The following is a 17,747-nucleotide window of genomic DNA, read 5'->3' as shown; positions in this document are numbered from 1 at the left end:
TTCACACCTGGTACACCAGGTTTGCTGTGGTCTGGGGTCGTGGTCTCGCTGCTGCCGAAGGGAGAACTTGAAGATTGTTAAAGTTCAGTCACGTTCCTGCTGCATAGACACTCAGGTTAGTATTGAGGAGCAGGAACCCCCTGATTAAAGGTGTTCATGAGCTGCACCATCTGGTAGCAGCACTGACGTAGCTTCTGTCTGGCAGGGGCTCTTCCTCTCCTATGGTTGCTGCTCTTGGGTTTCTACTGATATTTTGGCCCTGGTGAGAGAAGACCTTGTCCACATTGCAGGTCCAAGTCCTCCTGAGTGGTGTGGGACAGTTCGCCATCTGCAGGTGTCCAGGTGGTGTCTGGTGTCTGCATTGATCCTTTGATCAGCTCGACTTCCTCGGCATCAGCTGCTTACAGGACAAGAGGATTAGCTTCCCTACAGGCGGATCAGATCAGCAGCAGACAGGAGAACTGTCCCGAGCGGAGCAGAGATGGACCGGCATGGATACCTGGACACGTGTAAGCTGCTGCTCCTCTGCTGGCTGGGTGTCGGGGCAGTGCTGGCCCAAGTCCGGCACCCTCTGCCAGTTCTGTGGTTGATACCTGTTGGCGCTGCAGGGAAGGAGAATGTGAGTGACGGTGTTTCCATGGCCGTCCGCTTGGCTCTACAAGACCTGCAGATTCAACCTCCACCACTGGGAAACTATGAGGTCCAGCTGCAGGTGCTGGGTGTGCAGGTCAGTGTCTCTGGTCCAGACAGGAACTGCCTAACATTCATGTTTTACCATAACAGACTGAGGTCAGAAACCACTGGCGGGTCTTTGGGACTGGACCGTGACCCCAGTGACCCCCTGCTGTTTTCTGTCTGACCTCCCAGATCTCCTGCACTGAGAACTCAGCAGACACCGTCGTTGGTACGAAGCCCAACGTGCTCCACCCGACTCTGTTGTGACTCTATTTTTTTGCCATCTTTTGCAGTGTGAAGTGTCATCGATACTCAGAAGTCTATTCGATGCCATGTGGGCAGGGCCAAAGTACCTCCTGTTGTTTGGAGGGGTGTGTCCTTCTGTGACGCCGCTCATTGCTCGCGCTCTGCCGGCCCTCAATCTGGTGCAGGTACTTCACCCTCAACTGACAAAATATTCAGCTGTGCTTCTATCTGATTGGCTCCTGGTGACGTTTTCATGTCACCCACACCTGACCAGGTCAAGAATGAGAACCCTCACTTCTGCTGGTCCGGACTGGTTCACAGGTCCAGATAAATATCAGAACTTGCCTGACTAAGTAATTGTTGCTAAGGAACCCTGGTTTTTGCCTGCCAGGCAAACTCTCATCAGTGGCCCTCGTTTAACAACCCAGCGTAGACGCCAACGTCCATCTGAGCGTCTGAATGTTCGGAGGACCGGCTGTTGATAAACGTGGCAGCTGAAAATAATGGTCATTTAAACGACCCGATATGTCCGAGTTTGGAAGCTTGCATGACCTTGCGGGAAAGAGCACCTTCAGCAACATGTCAGCACTTAGGTGAATGGCCTGATTAACCTTGGTGTTATTCAGTCTGGTTTAAGAGGAATCGGTGTTTGTGGAACCGCTCCATCTGCTTATCGTCCCCACCAGTAGTGAAGAACATTGCAAGTATTATTCTGAGTATTTCTAGTATTTTGGGTTTTTATATCTCACGTTGTTTAATGTAACAGTCTGGATGCAGGCAGCTGTCAAGAGTCTGATCCGATCTTCTGATGTTCCAGGTATCGTTTGCAGCCATGTCACCCAGCCTGTCCAACAGGAAGTGGTACGGGAATCTGTTCAGCACCGTCCCATCAGACCGAGCTGTCAATCAGGCTACGGTGAAGCTGCTGCAGCGCTACAAGTGGATGCGAGTGGGCATTATCAGTCAGGAGGGACCTCAACTCTCAGAGGTGATGGTGTTCAGGGGCATGAGGATGCGAGTGATGTTGAAAATGTCATGTGATCACCTGGGAATTTCCTTTTATTACAATTTCTACAAATGACTTCCAGATGAGGAAGGATCTGATCCGGCAGCTGACAAAGGCCAATGTTGTGGTGGTTTCCACGGAGAGATTCTCTGATGACGCCTGCAACAACCTGAGGAAGCTGAAGGTACCAGAACCAGAATATTACACAGGTGGGAGGAGTCCAGGTGAAACACACCTGCTACGAAGAATGTGAACTGTGAGACTCCAGTCCCATGACTAAAAATGGAGGCTCTGCCCAACACAACAGATGATGAGGAACGATACCAGAGTGTTAAGATGTAATGATGTAAGAGGTGGTAGCGTTGGCGCTAACCTGTCCTGTTTTCCACCTCAGATGTACACAAGTGGGCGGAGCTGGAGAAAAGATGACCCTGTCTGTGATTTCTGATATAATCATAACACCACAAGTGGAAATCAATGTCTTTTGCTTTGAACTCTTGAGGACCCAGAGCCATGAGTGTAAATGCAACTCCGTGCTTCACCTCTCGGTGGCGTTAGAAGGAACCACAGATTCGGAGCTCAGTGAGCAGAACCAGGAGATGGTTGATCAGGACACCAGACGCCACCGTTTGTAGACACTGATGTTGAAATGATTCCATCAAAATTATTGTGCTTGACCTGATTGCAGGACCATGATGTGCGGATCCTCATCGGGCAGTTGGAGGACGAGACCGCCGCGGAGGTTCTGTGCTGCGTAAGTGTCAGTGCCATTCATACACGGGTTCACCAGTAGCAGAACGAGCTCAGGCGTGACAAGATGACACGTTCCAGATGTTCTGATTCATATCCATCATCCACTGAAAGGAACTCAGTCCCTGACAGGCATCACAGGGACGTTTAATATGACCAGAAAAACGGGAGGGTTCAAAGCTGCTGATGAGGTTGAGGACGATGTTTCTGCATTGTTTCTTTGATGTTCAGGCCTACAAACTGAACCTGTTCGGACCTTGGTACCAGTGGATTCTTGCTGGAGGAATAGCACCTGGGTGGAGCTTGCACGGGTCTGGCTGCCCATCCGACAGTCTCCTGAAGGCAGCAGATGGATCCATCAGGCTGCAGACCAGACAGCTCCGCCCCTCCAGCACACCAGGACTCTCTGGACGGGTCAGAAACTTTGATGACCGACAGTTAAAAGTGTCAAACTGGAATGAGTACCGAACAGCCACCAAAATATAGTCCCCGATGATTCTGATCCTCCCTCCAACCCTCATCCTCACTCTAGACCTCATCTTCCCTCGGATCCCTTACTCCGTCTCTGTCTTTGACTGATGACATCATAGCGTGTTGACCATTTCCCCCAATGTCCTTCGTCCAACAGTAACACCACTCTGCTGTGTGTCTGCAGACTCCTCAGGAATACCTGGACACCCACTTGCGACAGCTAACCCAACAGGGGTCAGAGGTCAGCCCTTTCCATGCCTTTGCCTACGATGCTGTGTGGGTTGCAGCCAAAGCTCTGAGTCAGGTGATGGAGGCAGTGAAACGGCGAGAAAAATACAGTGTCAACAGAAACATCTCCATCAGTGAGGAGGAGGTGGAGAAGACACTGCTGGAGGTTGTGAGGCAAACCCAGTTTGAAGGCATGACTGTGAGTAGATTTACACGCCATTAACACGTCTCCACTGACCAGATGATTTAGACTTAAGTCTGTGACATGTTTTTGAAGTCCTAGTAAGGTGTGGCCTCTAGTCAGTTTCCCTGCCCCTTTCCCACCAGTAGGGGGCGTCTACCTTAGGCATCGCTTAACCAAACCTCATTCATTTGGACTCTTGTTACTGAGGGAACTTAAATATACTTGTGTTTTCTTCCAAACCATGATGACAGTAGAATGATGCGGTGGGTCGCTCTGGTACTGCTACTGCATCCTTCAGCGTTGACATGAGTGACACAATTGTCCAGCTATAAACTGGCAGGAATGACGGACCATATGTCAGACAGAACCAAGGTTCTGAACTGGTTCAGTGGACTAGTTTAATTGGAAAACTGGCGGGGGCAGAAAGAATTGACATGTACTTTAAATGATTTTGTACAAGTATCACAGTGGGACGTGGTTGGAAATGAACTGTTGTGAACGAATGACAGATGTATAACCACCCTCTCCCGTGTGATACCATGTAATGTCATACATGTCCGGGCGTGTCAGACATGTGTATTGGTAGTAGCTGTTGTGACCCAGAACCAAGACCTCCTTCATCAGCCAGCAGCGCTGGGGCTGTTCCAACGAGAACTTTCACAGTGTCTCAAAAGCAACACATGAGACGACCTTGTCTGCCACTGTCCTTGACTGTTGGCGCTAGATCAGCTGGACACGTGGAGTTGTGATCAAAATGAAGTAGTGATGTCATCATGGTACTGTGGTTAACTAATTGGAGAAAAAGTGAACTGGTTCCCAACCCAGAAGCAGCAGCTGGTTTGGAGTGGCATCACCTCGTGAACACCCTAAGAGCCAGTTTGTTTGGAGCACGCTAAACACATGTTCATACATAAACGTTAACATTATGTAACGTTTCTAAAAGTTGCGCTCTTTTTTTTCCAGGGTCCAGTTTTCTTTCGAAATGGGGAGCGAATGGGGTCCATTGAGCTGATCCAGTTTCAAGGTTGGTGTGTGGATTCTCTTGTGTTGTGTTTCTCTTCATTGGGACCAGAACATTCAGAACATGTGGTCTGGTCCTGTCAGGGGGTGCCGATGTCTTTGTGGGAGAATTCAACACCAGCACACAACAACTGCGACTCTTCCACAACCTGCTCAAGTTCAAAGGTCAGAAACCCTGAAGATTGTCTGGTAGGGGCAACATATGTCCCCTTATTTAAACCAGTGTCTGGTTCTGCAGGTTCAGGACCCCCCAAAGACCAGACTCAAGTGCGTCTGCAGCGGCGTATCGTCACCCTCCGTCTGTTCTGCATGGTGTTCTCAGTCGCCACTGTTACCATCACCATCACTCTGATGGTCCTGGCCTTTGTCCTCATCAACCTCAGATGGCGGTACGACCCCCAGAGGCTCAAGTCTCATCTTACATGATGGACTGGGTCACTGAGTCCTTCTCCCCGTCTCTCTCCTGTCCCCAGACTGTGCAGATGGAGTGCAGCGTCCCAGGACGAGTTGCTGCTGCTGGGCATCCTGCTGTCCTCCTCGTCTGTCCTGGTCTCTGGTCTAGATGACACTTTGTTGTCTGACAGGATGTCGGAGCAGTTCTGCTCTGTGAGTTCAACCGGCTGCCTTTGTCATGTTGTTTGACTTCACTGTGTGAAAGCACGCCACCACCGTGACTGACAGGCGGTAATTTATGAGACTTGAAACTGATTCTGCTGTAACTTCATGATTCAGACCTGAAGGCCACGTCCACCTCTTTGATTCAGTCCCAGTCCTGTTTCTACCGCCCACCTCTACGTCCTACCTCTACTGCCCACCTCTACGTCCCACCTCTACTGCCCACCTCTACGTCCCACCTCTACTGCCCACCTCTACGTCCCACCTCTACTGCCCACCTCTACGTCCAACCTCTACTGCCCACCTCTACGTCCTACCTCTACTGCCCGTCTCTACCGCCCGTCTCTACGTCCCGCCTCTACGTCCCGCCTCTACGTCCCGTCTCTACCGCCCGCCTCTACGTCCCGCCTCTACTGCCCGCCTCTACGTCCCGTCTCTACCGCCCGCCTCTACGTCCCGTCTCTACCGCCCGCCTCTACGTCCCGTCTCTACCGCCCGCCTCTACGTCACGTCTCTACCTCCCACCTCTACGTCCTGCCTCTACCGCCCGTCTCTATGTAACGCCTCTACTGCCCGCCTCTACCTCCCGTCTCTATGTCCCGCCTCTACCTCCCGTCTCTACCGCCTGCCTCTATGTAACGCCTCTACCTCTCACCTCTACGTCACGTCTCTACGTAACGCCTCTACCTCTCACCTCTACCTCCCGCCTCTACCGCCCGTCTCTACCACCCGCCTCTACGTCCCGCCTCTACATCCCGCCTCTACCTCCCGTCTCTATGTCCCGCCTCTACCTCCCGTCTCTACCGCCCGCCTCTACGTAACGCCTCTACCTCTCACCTCTACATCCCGCCTCTACGTAACGCCTCTACCTCTCACCTCTACCTCCCGTCTCTACCGCTTGTCTCTATGTAACGCCTCTACCTCTCACCTCTACATCCCGCCTCTACGTAACGCCTCTACCTCTCACCTCTACCTCCCGCCTCTACCGCCCGTCTCTACCACCCGCCTCTACGTCCCGCCTCTACATCCCGCCTCTACCTCCCGTCTCTATGTCCCGCCTCTACCTCCCGTCTCTACCGCCCGCCTCTACGTAACGCCTCTACCTCTCACCTCTACGTCACGTCTCTACTGCCCGCCTCTACGTAACGCCTCTACCTCCCACCTCTACGTCCCGCCTCTACGTAACGCCTCTACCTCTCACCTCTATCTCCCGCCTCTATGTCCCGCCTCTACCTCCCGTCTCTACCGCCCGCCTCTACGTCACGTCTCTACCTCCCGCCTCTACGTCCTGCCTCTACCGCCCGTCTCTATGTAACGCCTCTACTGCCCGCCTCTACCTCCCATCTCTATGTCCCGCTTCTACGTCCCGTCTCTACCGCCCGCCTCTACGTCACGTCTCTACCTCCCGCCTCTACGTCCTGCCTCTACCTCCCGTCTCTATGTCCCGCTTCTACCTCCCGTCTCTACCGCCTGCCTCTACGTAACGCCTCTACCTCTCACCTCTACGTCCCGCCTCTACGTAACGCCTCTACCTCTCACCTCTACCTCCCGCCTCTACGTCCCGCCTCTACGTAACGCCTCTACCTCCCACCTCTACGTAACGCCTCTACCTCCCGCCTCTATGTCCCGCCTCTACCGCCCGTCTCTACGTCCCGCCTCTACGTCCCGCTTCTACGTCCCGCCTCTACATCCCGCCTCTACGTCCCGCCTCTACCTCCCGCCTCCACGTCCCGCCTCTACATCCCGCCTCCACGTCCCGCCTCTACGTCCCGCCTCTACGTCCAGCTTCATGTCTGTTGATCAAGTCCAGATGTTACATCTGCTTTTGTTGTGGCAGGTTCGTCTGTGGATTCTCTCGCTGGGACAAACGCTAGTGTTCTCCGTGTTGTTCATGAGAATATGGAGGCTGTATTTTTTCTGCAGCAGTGACCACCAGGTGATGCCGCAACACCTTTACCAGCAACACAGCTGAGTCATCCTGTCATTGGCACATTGGATGGTTTCTTTACAGAGAAAACAGTCAGAAAAGTAAAAATTGTCTTCTAAAAACAAATATCACATGATATATTTTTGTATTTGTGATGGCCTCGATTTAATGTGGATGTTTCTTGCTGCTGAGTGTTCATTTATAAATAAATGGGAGGGTTAGAAAAGAATGGAAGAGGAATTCAATTTGGAAATCTAAGCAGAAGGGAAAGATTTAATATCATCCCTCCATGTTCCCCCTCTTCTCCTGTTGAGGGTGGTGGGGGTGGAGCCTATCCCAGCAGCCTTCCCCCTGGACAGGTCACCAGTCCATGGCAGGGCCAACACATAGAGACAGACAACCATTGGCTCTCCCAGCCACGCCTACGGTCAATTTAGAGTCTGGATTAACCTGGTCCCTCTTGATGTCTTTGGACTGTGGAGGAAGCTGGAGTACCAGAGAGAACCCAGCAGGAACAGGGAGAACATGGAGACTCACCCAGAAAGACCCCGTGCTGCAGCCAGGGCTCCACCCACAACCTTCTTGATGGGGGGCCACAGGGAGGACCACTGCTCCACCGGGCCGCCCTATTATTATTATTATTATTATTATTATTACATAAAGAAAAATTATGTAAAATATGAAATATTAGAATGAATAACAAAGTAAGTAAATGTAACATGGAATGCAGCAATATAAGGAGAAAGAATATGAAAATGTTCAGAGAAATGGAAGTGTTATAATGTGACACTGTAAAATGAAACAATGGTGTGTGAAAGTGTGTGACGCGTGTTTGCAGTGGCCGGCCGACTGTTTGCTGCTCTGCTTGACCATCCTGGATGTGCTTGTTTTGACCTCCTGGACCCTCCTGGACCCTCTCAGTCGGGTGGAGGCGCAGCACAGCCCCCGGGTGAGGCAGGATTTACTAATGTCACCAGCAGCAAGTGTGTGAGTGATCAGTAGGACTTGAGCTCAGGTGACCTGTGTTTGTGCGGTGTTGTTCAGCGCGACCCTGCTGACGGCGACGCGGTCATCCAGCCAGTCTCTGAACACTGCAGCAGCGCCAATATGGAGCTTTGGCTCACCGCCATCTACGCCTACAAGGCTCCTCTGCTGGTCAGTGATCGCTTCTGATGCCTGCTGCCTGTCCTGAGCCACCTCTAGAGCTGATTGATCCCAACCACGAGTAGTTAATTCAAGAGTACAGTTTAAGTGCAGACGTAGTAATGAGCACATGAGGCTTGTTGAGCAAATTCTAACAGAAGTGATTATTGCATCACACTGGGGAGGAGATGCTTCCAGCTGTCAAAGGTTTTTAAACACGCAGGTCAAGGTTGACAGCAAGTGTGTTCCCTCAGGGTCTGGGATGTTTTCTGGCCTGGAACATTTGGACAGCGCCAGTCAATGACAAAGGAGCCGACAGCAAGTGCTTGGCGCTCAGTATGCTGGCGGTGACAGTGTTCAGTGTGGCGGGAGCATCAGGATCGCTGCTGACGTCCCACAATCCTCCTCTTCACTATTGTCTGACCAGCGGAATCATCCTCAGCTGTAACATCTCCATCCTGAGCTGGCTGTTTGGAGCAAAGGTCAGTCTGGTGCCCTCTGCTGGTCACATGCAGCTGGATCCGAGACATTCAGACAACAGCAAACAACAGGGGGCGTCGTCCTGTAGTTGACCTTTAGAACCATCGGGTTAGAACTTATACAGGACAAATGCAACATTCACCATCAATTCATCACAATGTAAAACATGATCAAGTGAAAGAATCTGCCACTTCTGTGACCGCCTTGGTCACGCCACACTTAAAACCTTGGAACCTGAAGCCGCCGCCACCCTGAAGGCCGCCGCCCACCTGTAGGCCACCGCCCACCTGTAGGCCGCCGCCCACCTGTAGGCCGCCACCCACCTGTAGGCCACCAACTCAAATAACCATTTAAATCAACTCCTCTAAAAAAGACTCAACAGATCAAATTGGTTTCACCCTCGTCATCACAGTGCAGCATCGCAGCAAACCACTGCAGGTCAAACCCTCTGACGGCGGCGCCCCCAGCTTCTCTCTGTGGTGATTGGACAGAGGTGAGCAGAGTGAAAGAGAGAGAGAGAGCTCGTTGAAGAGCGAACAACAGCAACAGGAGCTCAGGCCCGTCTGTCAGAATCAGTCAAGCCCCTTCATGTTTTCATCGCCTCTCTTGCATGACTCACTCATTCATGAGGGACCTCTGAGTGTTCAGAATGTGTGTATGAATAACAGCTGGAGACAAATATTCTACGCTACATCCTGGGTCTTCAGGGTCCACCGACTCGTTCAGGCCGCCTTCAGACTCAAGTCCCCTTGGTACGTGTCGACCGGGTCATCGTGACAAAACTTTTCAGATGTCTTTGTTTCTTTGTAGTTTCTCTACCTTTGGCGGAATGGCGGTCAGCTGCTGAGTGATGCTGAGGAGGACGCAGCCGACAAGCAGACAAGCAGGATGAACCAGCAGCTGAAGAGCTGGAGTGCTCAGGTGAGTCACTGCCCTCGCGGTGATGACGCCCCTCATCACGCCTAAACCGTAGCGTCCAGGCTTCCAGCATCATCAGAGGGTTCATTAGTGAAGATGATCTTGATGAACTGAACCTGGAAGATCATCAACTTTTGTTCACCAGAGCTGATTTACTGGTTCAATCGCCACAATCACATGGAGCGATCCTATTGGCTGCTGGAGGAGGAGCCAGGAGATGACCACTTCCTGTTGGTGGAGGAACCAGGAGATGACCACTTCCTGTTGGTGGAGGAACCAGGAGATGACCACTTCCTGTTGGTGGAGGAACCAGGAGATGACCACTTCCTGTTGGTGGAGGAACCAGGGGATGACCACTTCCTGTTGGTGGAGGAACCAGGAGATGAGCACTTCCTGTTGGTGGAGGAACCAGGAGATGAGCACTTCCTGTTGGTGGAGGAACCAGGGAATGACCACTTCATGTTGGTGGAGGAACCAGGAGATGAGCACTTCCTGTTGGTGGAGGAACCAGAAGATGAGCACTTCCTGTTGGTGGAGGAACCAGGAGATGAGCACTTCCTGTTGGTGGAGGAACCAGAAGATGAGCACTTCCTGTTGGTGGAGGAACCAGGAGATGAGCACTTCCTGTTGGTGGAGGAACCAGGAGATGAGCACTTCCTGTTGGTGGAGGAACCAGGAGATGAGCACTTCCTGTTGGTGGAGGAACCAGGAGATGAGCACTTCCTGTTGGTGGAGGAACCAGGAGATGAGCACTTCCTGTTGGTGGAGGAACCAGGGAATGACCACTTCCTGTTGGTGGAGGAACCAGGAGATGACCACTTCCTGTTGGTGGAGGAACCAGGAGATGACCACTTCCTGTTGGTGGAGGAACCAGGGAATGACCACTTCCTGTTGGTGGAGGAACCAGGAGATGACCACTTCCTCTTGGACTACAAATTTATTTTATTTAACCTTTATTTTACCAGGTCGTCACTTGAGATCAGGTGATCTCTTTTCCGAGCGAGACCTGGCCAAAATGGCAGCATCTAAAACCAACAAAATAACACAAAATCACAAGAACAAACAAAGCGACGTGGTACAGAGAACAAACCAACAGTGAAACAAGGCCAGACGTGATAAAAGTCGAAGCAAGGAGGCAGGGGGAGGCGGGGCTTTACAAAGGGTCACTGAGGACAGAAGGTCAGGTTCATGGAAGTGTGACACATTGTGCAGCTCAACAGTTACACTGTCCCATTTCAGTCTTTAAAATCAGACGTGGTGGTGAGAGCCTGCAGTTTGAGCGTCCATTCCAGGCAACCGGAGCAGAAAAAGAAGAAGCCCTTTTCCCAAACTCAGTGTGAGTTCTGGGACCTGAGGCATGTAAAGGATCCTGTGAGCTGGAGGATGTTTGGTGTGAATGTGATGTGTGAGGACAGACAGAACGGAAGGTTACCAGGGATGGCTTTGCAAATGAAGGTGTACCAATGATGCAGTCTACGGGCAGAGAGAGAAGTCCAGCTTCCCTTTGTGGACAGAGTGCAGTGATGGGTTCATGCTCTCCAGCCAGTCATGAATCTAGGAGCACCGTCTCCAGCACTGCAAAGTGGTGGAACCAGGAGACGGAGATAAAACATCACCAGAATCAAGAACTGGGAAAAACGTAGCAGCGACAAGTCTCTTTTTGAAATAAAAGAGAAACAGGACTGAATTCTGAAATAGAAACCCAGCAACACTTTTAGTTTTCTTGACAAATTCTCGGCATGGAGTTTAAAATTAAGTTGATCGTCGAATATAAAACCTATTTTCTTCAATTTGCACTCCTTGTGAGGTGTGAAGAGAGGCGGCATGTAGTTTTATGTTGGATTAAGTGAAGATCATGAATTTAGTTTTCTCTGGATTAGGACAAGCTTGAATCGCAGTCGCTGGGTTTCAGTTTCCTTAAAAGCAAGTTGTCAAAGCTCCAGAGTCCTAGACGGGGTAGCAGCACAACAATAATGACAGTCTCATCAGCATAACAATGGAAGCTTGCATCAGAAACATGTTTGCCAAGGTTATTAATATAGAGCGTGAACAACTGTGGACCTAAAACTGAGCCTTGCGGCACCCCCTTGTGGACAGATAAAACATCAGAATAGAAACCATCAGCATCACCATGAAGGTAGTCAACGATGTTCTCTCCTCTCTAGAGCTCCGATTCCATCGTTGACTACCTTCATGGTGGCTGAGACTGGGCTGTGGGGTTTTCTAAAGCCGGATTGGTTACAGGAAAAAATATTATTACAGTGGAGACATTCCCTCAACTGGTTGCTTACCAGTGATTCCAATATCTTGGCTGGTGCTGACAGGATAGACACTGGTCTATAATTGTTGAGGGTGGAGGGTTCACCACCTTTTAACAGGGGAAGAAGGTGGGCCTTTTTCCAGATTGTGGGGATTTCTCTGCAAGTCAAGGTCAGATTGAAACTGTGAGTCAGGGGTTCGGCTAAGAAATCAGCAGAGAGTTTTAAACAATTAGGATCCATTTGATCGGGCCCTGCCGTTTTATCAGGATTTAGATTTCTAAGTGCTTCATGCACATCATCAATCGAGAAAAGCTGGAACTTAAATTCCGTGGAGGACGGGGGCTCTGATTCTAGTGAACGTGCGTGACAGTCGATGCATCCCAGCAAAGCATCCCAGCTTTGTCCTACCCAGGAGGCACACCAGAGAGAATGCAGGGAGGGACACCAGAAGAATTTTTAGGATTTAGAGATTTGATAGTCTGCCAAAATTTCCGTGGATTCTTTAAATTTTCTGTTGTGGGAGCGAGATAATAACTAGATGTGGCCTTTTTTACTAAGGCAGTACATTTATTCCTTAGACATGGGAATCTGGCCCATAGAGCGTCAGAATTAATCTTCCTTGCTTTAGCCCAAGTTGTATTTCTTTCATGTGTAAGACTTGACAACTCTTGAGAAAACCACAGATTGTCCCTACCCTTGACTCTATATTTCCTGTAGGGAGCGTGTTTACGATCGACAGGAACACTTCCTGAAAGAGACTCCAAGCTAATTCAACGTCAGGCACTAGGGAGACCCTGCTCCAGTCACTTAGATACAAGTCAAAATCCCTGGGCGCAAAAGTGCTTTGTATCATGTTTAGTAATATAACGAGGTTTCGATTTAGGAATTTTTGTATCCCTGACAACCGCAATAATGCAATGGTCGCTCACGTCATTTGCAAAAATGCCAGTCATGGTGTATTTGTGTGGCTTATTTGTTAAAAACAGATCAATTAGTGTGGATTTCTGAGGTCATTTTGGGTTTGGACAAGTAGGGGAGTTTAATAATTGTGTCAAGTTCATTGATTTTCAATATGATTTGACTTCGTCTGAGGCTGGAGATCCCAGTTAACCAATCCCAGTTAAGGTCACCAACGAAGACCAAGTCACTGTCAGCTACTTTGGAGAGAACATCTGATATTGAACAGTGTTTCCTTTACAGCAGAGGGAGGCCTGTAGCACCCAACAACTGTGATATTGCATCCTTTAGACAGTCATCGTCATCTTCTGCTTATTCCTACACATTAAGGGTGGTGGGGGTGGAGCCTATCCCAGCAGCCCTCCCCCTGGACAGGTCACCAGTCCATGGCAGGGCCAACACATAGAGACAGACAACCATTGGCTCTCCCAGCCACGCCTACGGTCAATTTAGAGTCTGGATTAACCTGGTCCCTCTTGATGTCTTTGGACTGTGGAGGAAGCTGGAGTACCAGAGAGAACCCAGCAGGAACAGGGAGAACATGGAGACTCACCCAGAAAGACCCCGTGCTGCAGCCGGGGCTCCACCCACAACCTTCTTGCTGGGGGCCACAGGGAGGACCACTGCTCCACCCACAACCTTCTTGCTGGGGGCCACAGGGAGGACCACTGCTCCACCCACAACCTTCTTGCTGGGGGCCACAGGGAGGACCACTGCTCCACCCACAACCTTCTTGCTGGGGGGCCACAGGGAGGACCACTGCTCCACCCACAACCTTCTTGCTGGGGGCCACAGGGAGGACCACTGCTCCACCCACAACCTTCTTGCTGGGGGGCCACAGGGAGGACCACTGCTCCACCCACAACCTTCTTGCTGGGGGCCACAGGGAGGACCACTGCTCCACCCACAACCTTCTTGCTGGGGGGCCACAGGGAGGACCACTGCTCCACCCACAACCTTCTTGCTGGGGGGCCACAGGGAGGACCACTGCTCCACCGGGCCGCCCTCCTTTAGACAGTTCTATTTGTAAAGCAATCATTTCCAGCTGCTTTGGTATTGACTGTGTTACTCGTACTTTTGAGGGATATTTCGATTTAATATAGGCAGCAATGCCACCACCGCGTTTAGGACGATCAATACGACTTTGCTTGTAACCATCGATTGAAATATCAGTATCACATACAGACTTGTTCAACCAAGTCTCAGAAATTATAATTACATCAGCATCAGTTGTCTGTGCCCACATTGTAAAAAATCTATTTTGGGCAAAAGACTACGGACATTGAAGTGAATGACACCAAAGCCAGATGTCGCATTGAAATCAGAAGGTGTCTGAACCGGTCGGGACCAGGGTTCGGTAGAACGTGACCAGAGAGCAACAGCATCAACACCAGCGAGCTACGTACTTTAGCCACTTTAGGAGAGACACATTTTGAATGAACGTCAGAGCGTAGCATGGAGTAGAGCAGGCAGTCCGTGGACGCAGTGAAATATGAAGTTAGTGCACCTGACACATTACGACAGCAGGCAGTTGCGCTGTGGGAACAGTCACAAGTCGATCTGGAGCTCGCGTGACGCCACGCAAGACGCCAGTTTGTGGACCAGGGACGACCGAAGGGGAGTGCGCCTCCTCGGACACACTCATCCAACGACAGCCGGTCAACCCACAGCTCCACAAACTCAGAGTAATGAGCAGCTTAACAGGGAACCGCATCATCCACGTTCCACAGTCCAGCGACGTGTCCCGGAGATTAATGTGTGCGCGCGCGCGCGTGTTCGTGCACATGCACACGCATGCGGCGAGAGAGAGCAGGGGCAAAGGGGAGAGGGGTGTAGCGGTTCTGGGCAGACAGCAAACAGGGGGAGCAAATGGGGGGAAGGAGGGTACCTGATCCAAACACCAGCAAGCAGGGACACTCGCAGGCAGGCAGGCAGAGAGTGGGCAGGTCAGGACGGACGAGGAGAGATGCCAGGCAGCAGGTGAGCACCGCGCTTGAACCAGGAAGGCAGTAGCAGGCAGAGACCAGCAGAGGAATCCCGTAGTTTGATCAATTGACGAACTTAGTCAAAGATGCAAGGATAACAGAGCAGTTTTTAGGGTTTGAAAGACCACGAGGCACGTAAAGAACTATAATAACGAATAATTCTCACAGATACAAACATCTTGGTTTCACCCAGCACACAAATACACCTCAACCTGACAGCTAACCTTTGGCTGGACTACAAATACACCTCAACCTGACAGCTAACCTTTGGCTGGACTACAAATACACCGTAACCCTGACAGCGAACCTTTGATTGGACTACAAATACACCTCAACCTGACAGCTAACCTTTGGCTGGACTACAAATACACCTTAACCCTGACAGCTAACCTTTGGCTGGACTACAAATACACCTTAACCCTGACAGCTAACCTTTGGCTGGACTACAAATACACCTCAACCTGACAGCTAACCTTTGGCTGGACTACAAATACACCTCAACCTGACAGCTAACCTTTGGCTGGACTACAAATACACCTTAACCCTGACAGCTAACCTTTGGCTGGACTACAAATACACCTTAACCCTGACAGCTAACCTTTGGCTGGACTACAAATACACCTCAACCTGACAGCTAACCTTTGGCTGGACTACAAATACACCTCAACCTGACAGCTAACCTTTGGCTGGACTACAAATACACCTCAACCTGACAGCTAACCTTTGGCTGGACTACAAATACACCGTAACCCTGACAGCGAACCTTTGATTGGACTACAAATACACCTCAACCTGACAGCTAACCTTTGGCTGGACTACAAATACACCTTAACCCTGACAGCTAACCTTTGGCTGGACTACAAATACACCTTAACCCTGACAGCTAACCTTTGGCTGGACTACAAATACACCTCAACCTGACAGCTAACCTTTGGCTGGACTACAAATACACCTCAACCTGACAGCTAACCTTTGGCTGGACTACAAATACACCTTAACCCTGACAGCTAACCTTTGGCTGGACTACAAATACACCTTAACCCTGACAGCTAACCTTTGGCTGGACTACAAATACACCTCAACCTGACAGCTAACCTTTGGCTGGACTACAAATACACCTCAACCTGACAGCTAACCTTTGGCTGGACTACAAATACACCTCAACCTGACAGCTAACCTTTGGCTGGACTACAAATACACCTCAACCTGACAGCTAACCTTTGGCTGGACTACAAATACACCTCAACCTGACAGCTAACCTTTGGCTGGACTACAAATACACCGTAACCCTGACAGCTAACCTTTGATTGGACTACAAATACACCCCAACCTGGATAAATCATACAGGCACTTAGGAAACAATCGTTAGCATGTCCTGATGCGTCTGTGTCCTCATTGTCGGTGACGTCACGTATGACACTGAAGTAATGATTTGTCATGTTCTTCAGCTGGACCTGGAACTACAAACCCTTGCCATGCAGCTGTGTGCCACGTCACCATGTGAGTCACTTTAGCAACTTTCACTGGGATCTTTGAAGAGAACCGAGTCCTGCTGAACCGACTTACCTTCTGTCTGTGTGTGTGTCCCTGAGCAGCTGGCGTCACGTGTGGAGCTGGTCACGCTAACGTGTGTGCAGACATCAACGCTCCTGAACTGTGAGTGAACAAGAAGGGATTCTCAGTCTGACAGTCATGAGGCGACTATGCTGCTGGTCCTCGGCAGTCGTTCAGTTTGGGTGTTTCCATGTTTTCATGAATTCTTCACTTTGATTTGTGTTCAATCACCTGTTACTAGTAAAAAGGAGTAAAGCTCATGCTAACCATTGTGACCTCACGTGACCTTCAAACATAGATGTGTCGCCGTTTCGTCATCCGATTGAAAGTAACGGTGTTTTCATGAATTTGATGGCGTCAGTGGCAGTCTTTCATGAGCGGCTGTCTGGGATCTTCAAGTGGAAATATCCACAAGTGTCTGTGATTTTCAGTAAAAAGTATTTTTGTTCGTAGTTTCCTTCAATTATCAAATAATTATTGACACCTTTTCTTGTACTTGTCAATGTATTTTTCTCAAGAAACCTTAGGCGAGCTTTTTTTGGCTCACGTTTAGTTTGGAGGGATTCATTTCTGATATTTACTTCCATCCTGAGTTTAGTTGCTGTGTTTGCAGAAACCTTGGAAATTACAACCACATTTTGCCCATCAAATTGAGTTGCTTTCTGTTTGTAAGGAGAAACTCGTAAATGATGAGGAAAAATCAACAGAAATGAAAATCTGGAGTTTGAAGTGGTGTTTCTGGTCTCTGTCAGCGTGCGGCGGCGGCGCTCCCTGCAGCTGCCCATCCTCCATCACTCCTACCTGCCCGTCATTGGCGGCGTCAGCGCCAGCAGCTCCAGCCTGCTCAGCAGCTGTGAGGCCTTTGTGTACCACGACACGCTGATGACCACTTCTTGTTCTCATGATGACACGCCGGAGCAGCCGCCCTACCACTGAAGCAGCTGCACAGGACTTTGATGAGGGAGATTTCTTGCTCATCAACCTGAATTGAGTTGTTTTGCTTTATCCAGGTCTCTTGATTGTAAGAAAGTTTCTGGAATGATGAAATTCCCTCAACCACTCTGTTACCTGCTGCCGTCATGGCTGATTTGACCCTTCAGTTTCGTGTGAATTCTGGGACTTTTCTAGACTTTTCTATGCTGCTATCGTAGCGAGCGCTCCTTCCTCACATGTTAAATAAATACTGTTTTTATTAACCTTTATCTTTCACTTCTGATGGCATTCCCACCTCATCCAAAGACATCAGCTCACCCTTCAACCTGAACCTGAAGTCATCGCTCATGACATTAACAAGAGACACAAATAGGAGGTTTGGGAAACCCTGAAC

At 50.2% G+C, this 17,747-nt stretch overlaps 1 protein-coding gene across 1 annotated transcript; it reads left to right on the top strand.

The window, feature by feature from the left end:
• The first annotated feature begins 135 nt into the window (after nucleotides 1-135).
• Nucleotides 136-17,577, top strand: LOC147252754 (gamma-aminobutyric acid type B receptor subunit 2-like). Its single transcript, XM_086218568.1, has 22 exons — nucleotides 136-509; nucleotides 609-727; nucleotides 969-1,106; nucleotides 1,739-1,909; nucleotides 2,010-2,111; nucleotides 2,616-2,681; nucleotides 2,909-3,091; nucleotides 3,333-3,575; nucleotides 4,524-4,584; nucleotides 4,665-4,745; nucleotides 4,819-4,969; nucleotides 5,054-5,186; nucleotides 7,033-7,131; nucleotides 7,961-8,071; nucleotides 8,167-8,277; nucleotides 8,520-8,747; nucleotides 9,556-9,666; nucleotides 10,903-10,999; nucleotides 14,406-14,566; nucleotides 16,315-16,366; nucleotides 16,462-16,522; nucleotides 17,173-17,577. Exons 1-22 carry the CDS (start codon nucleotides 482-484, stop codon nucleotides 17,354-17,356), a joined length of 2,691 nt encoding a protein of 896 aa, XP_086074694.1. The 5' UTR covers nucleotides 136-481; the 3' UTR covers nucleotides 17,357-17,577.
• The last annotated feature ends 170 nt before the right edge of the window (nucleotides 17,578-17,747 follow it).

The sequence above is a fragment of the Aulostomus chinensis genome, chromosome 11 (genome assembly GCF_037954235.1).
Source record: "Aulostomus chinensis isolate RoL2024-O1b breed Wild chromosome 11, RoL_Achi_v1.0, whole genome shotgun sequence".
NCBI lineage: Eukaryota > Metazoa > Chordata > Actinopteri > Syngnathiformes > Aulostomidae > Aulostomus > Aulostomus chinensis.
This window is presented reverse-complemented; position numbering and strand designations above follow the sequence as displayed.

Excerpts from the sequence above, each read along its gene's own strand:
- LOC147252754 (XM_086218568.1), top strand. The coding sequence starts at position 482 with ATGGACCGGCATGGATACCTGGACACGT. Across the intron at positions 510-608 it reads GCATGGATACCTGGACACGT|GGAAGGAGAATGTGAGTGAC; the intron begins GTAAGCTGCTGC and ends TTGGCGCTGCAG. Across the intron at positions 16,367-16,461 it reads GCTGTGTGCCACGTCACCAT|CTGGCGTCACGTGTGGAGCT; the intron begins GTGAGTCACTTT and ends GTCCCTGAGCAG.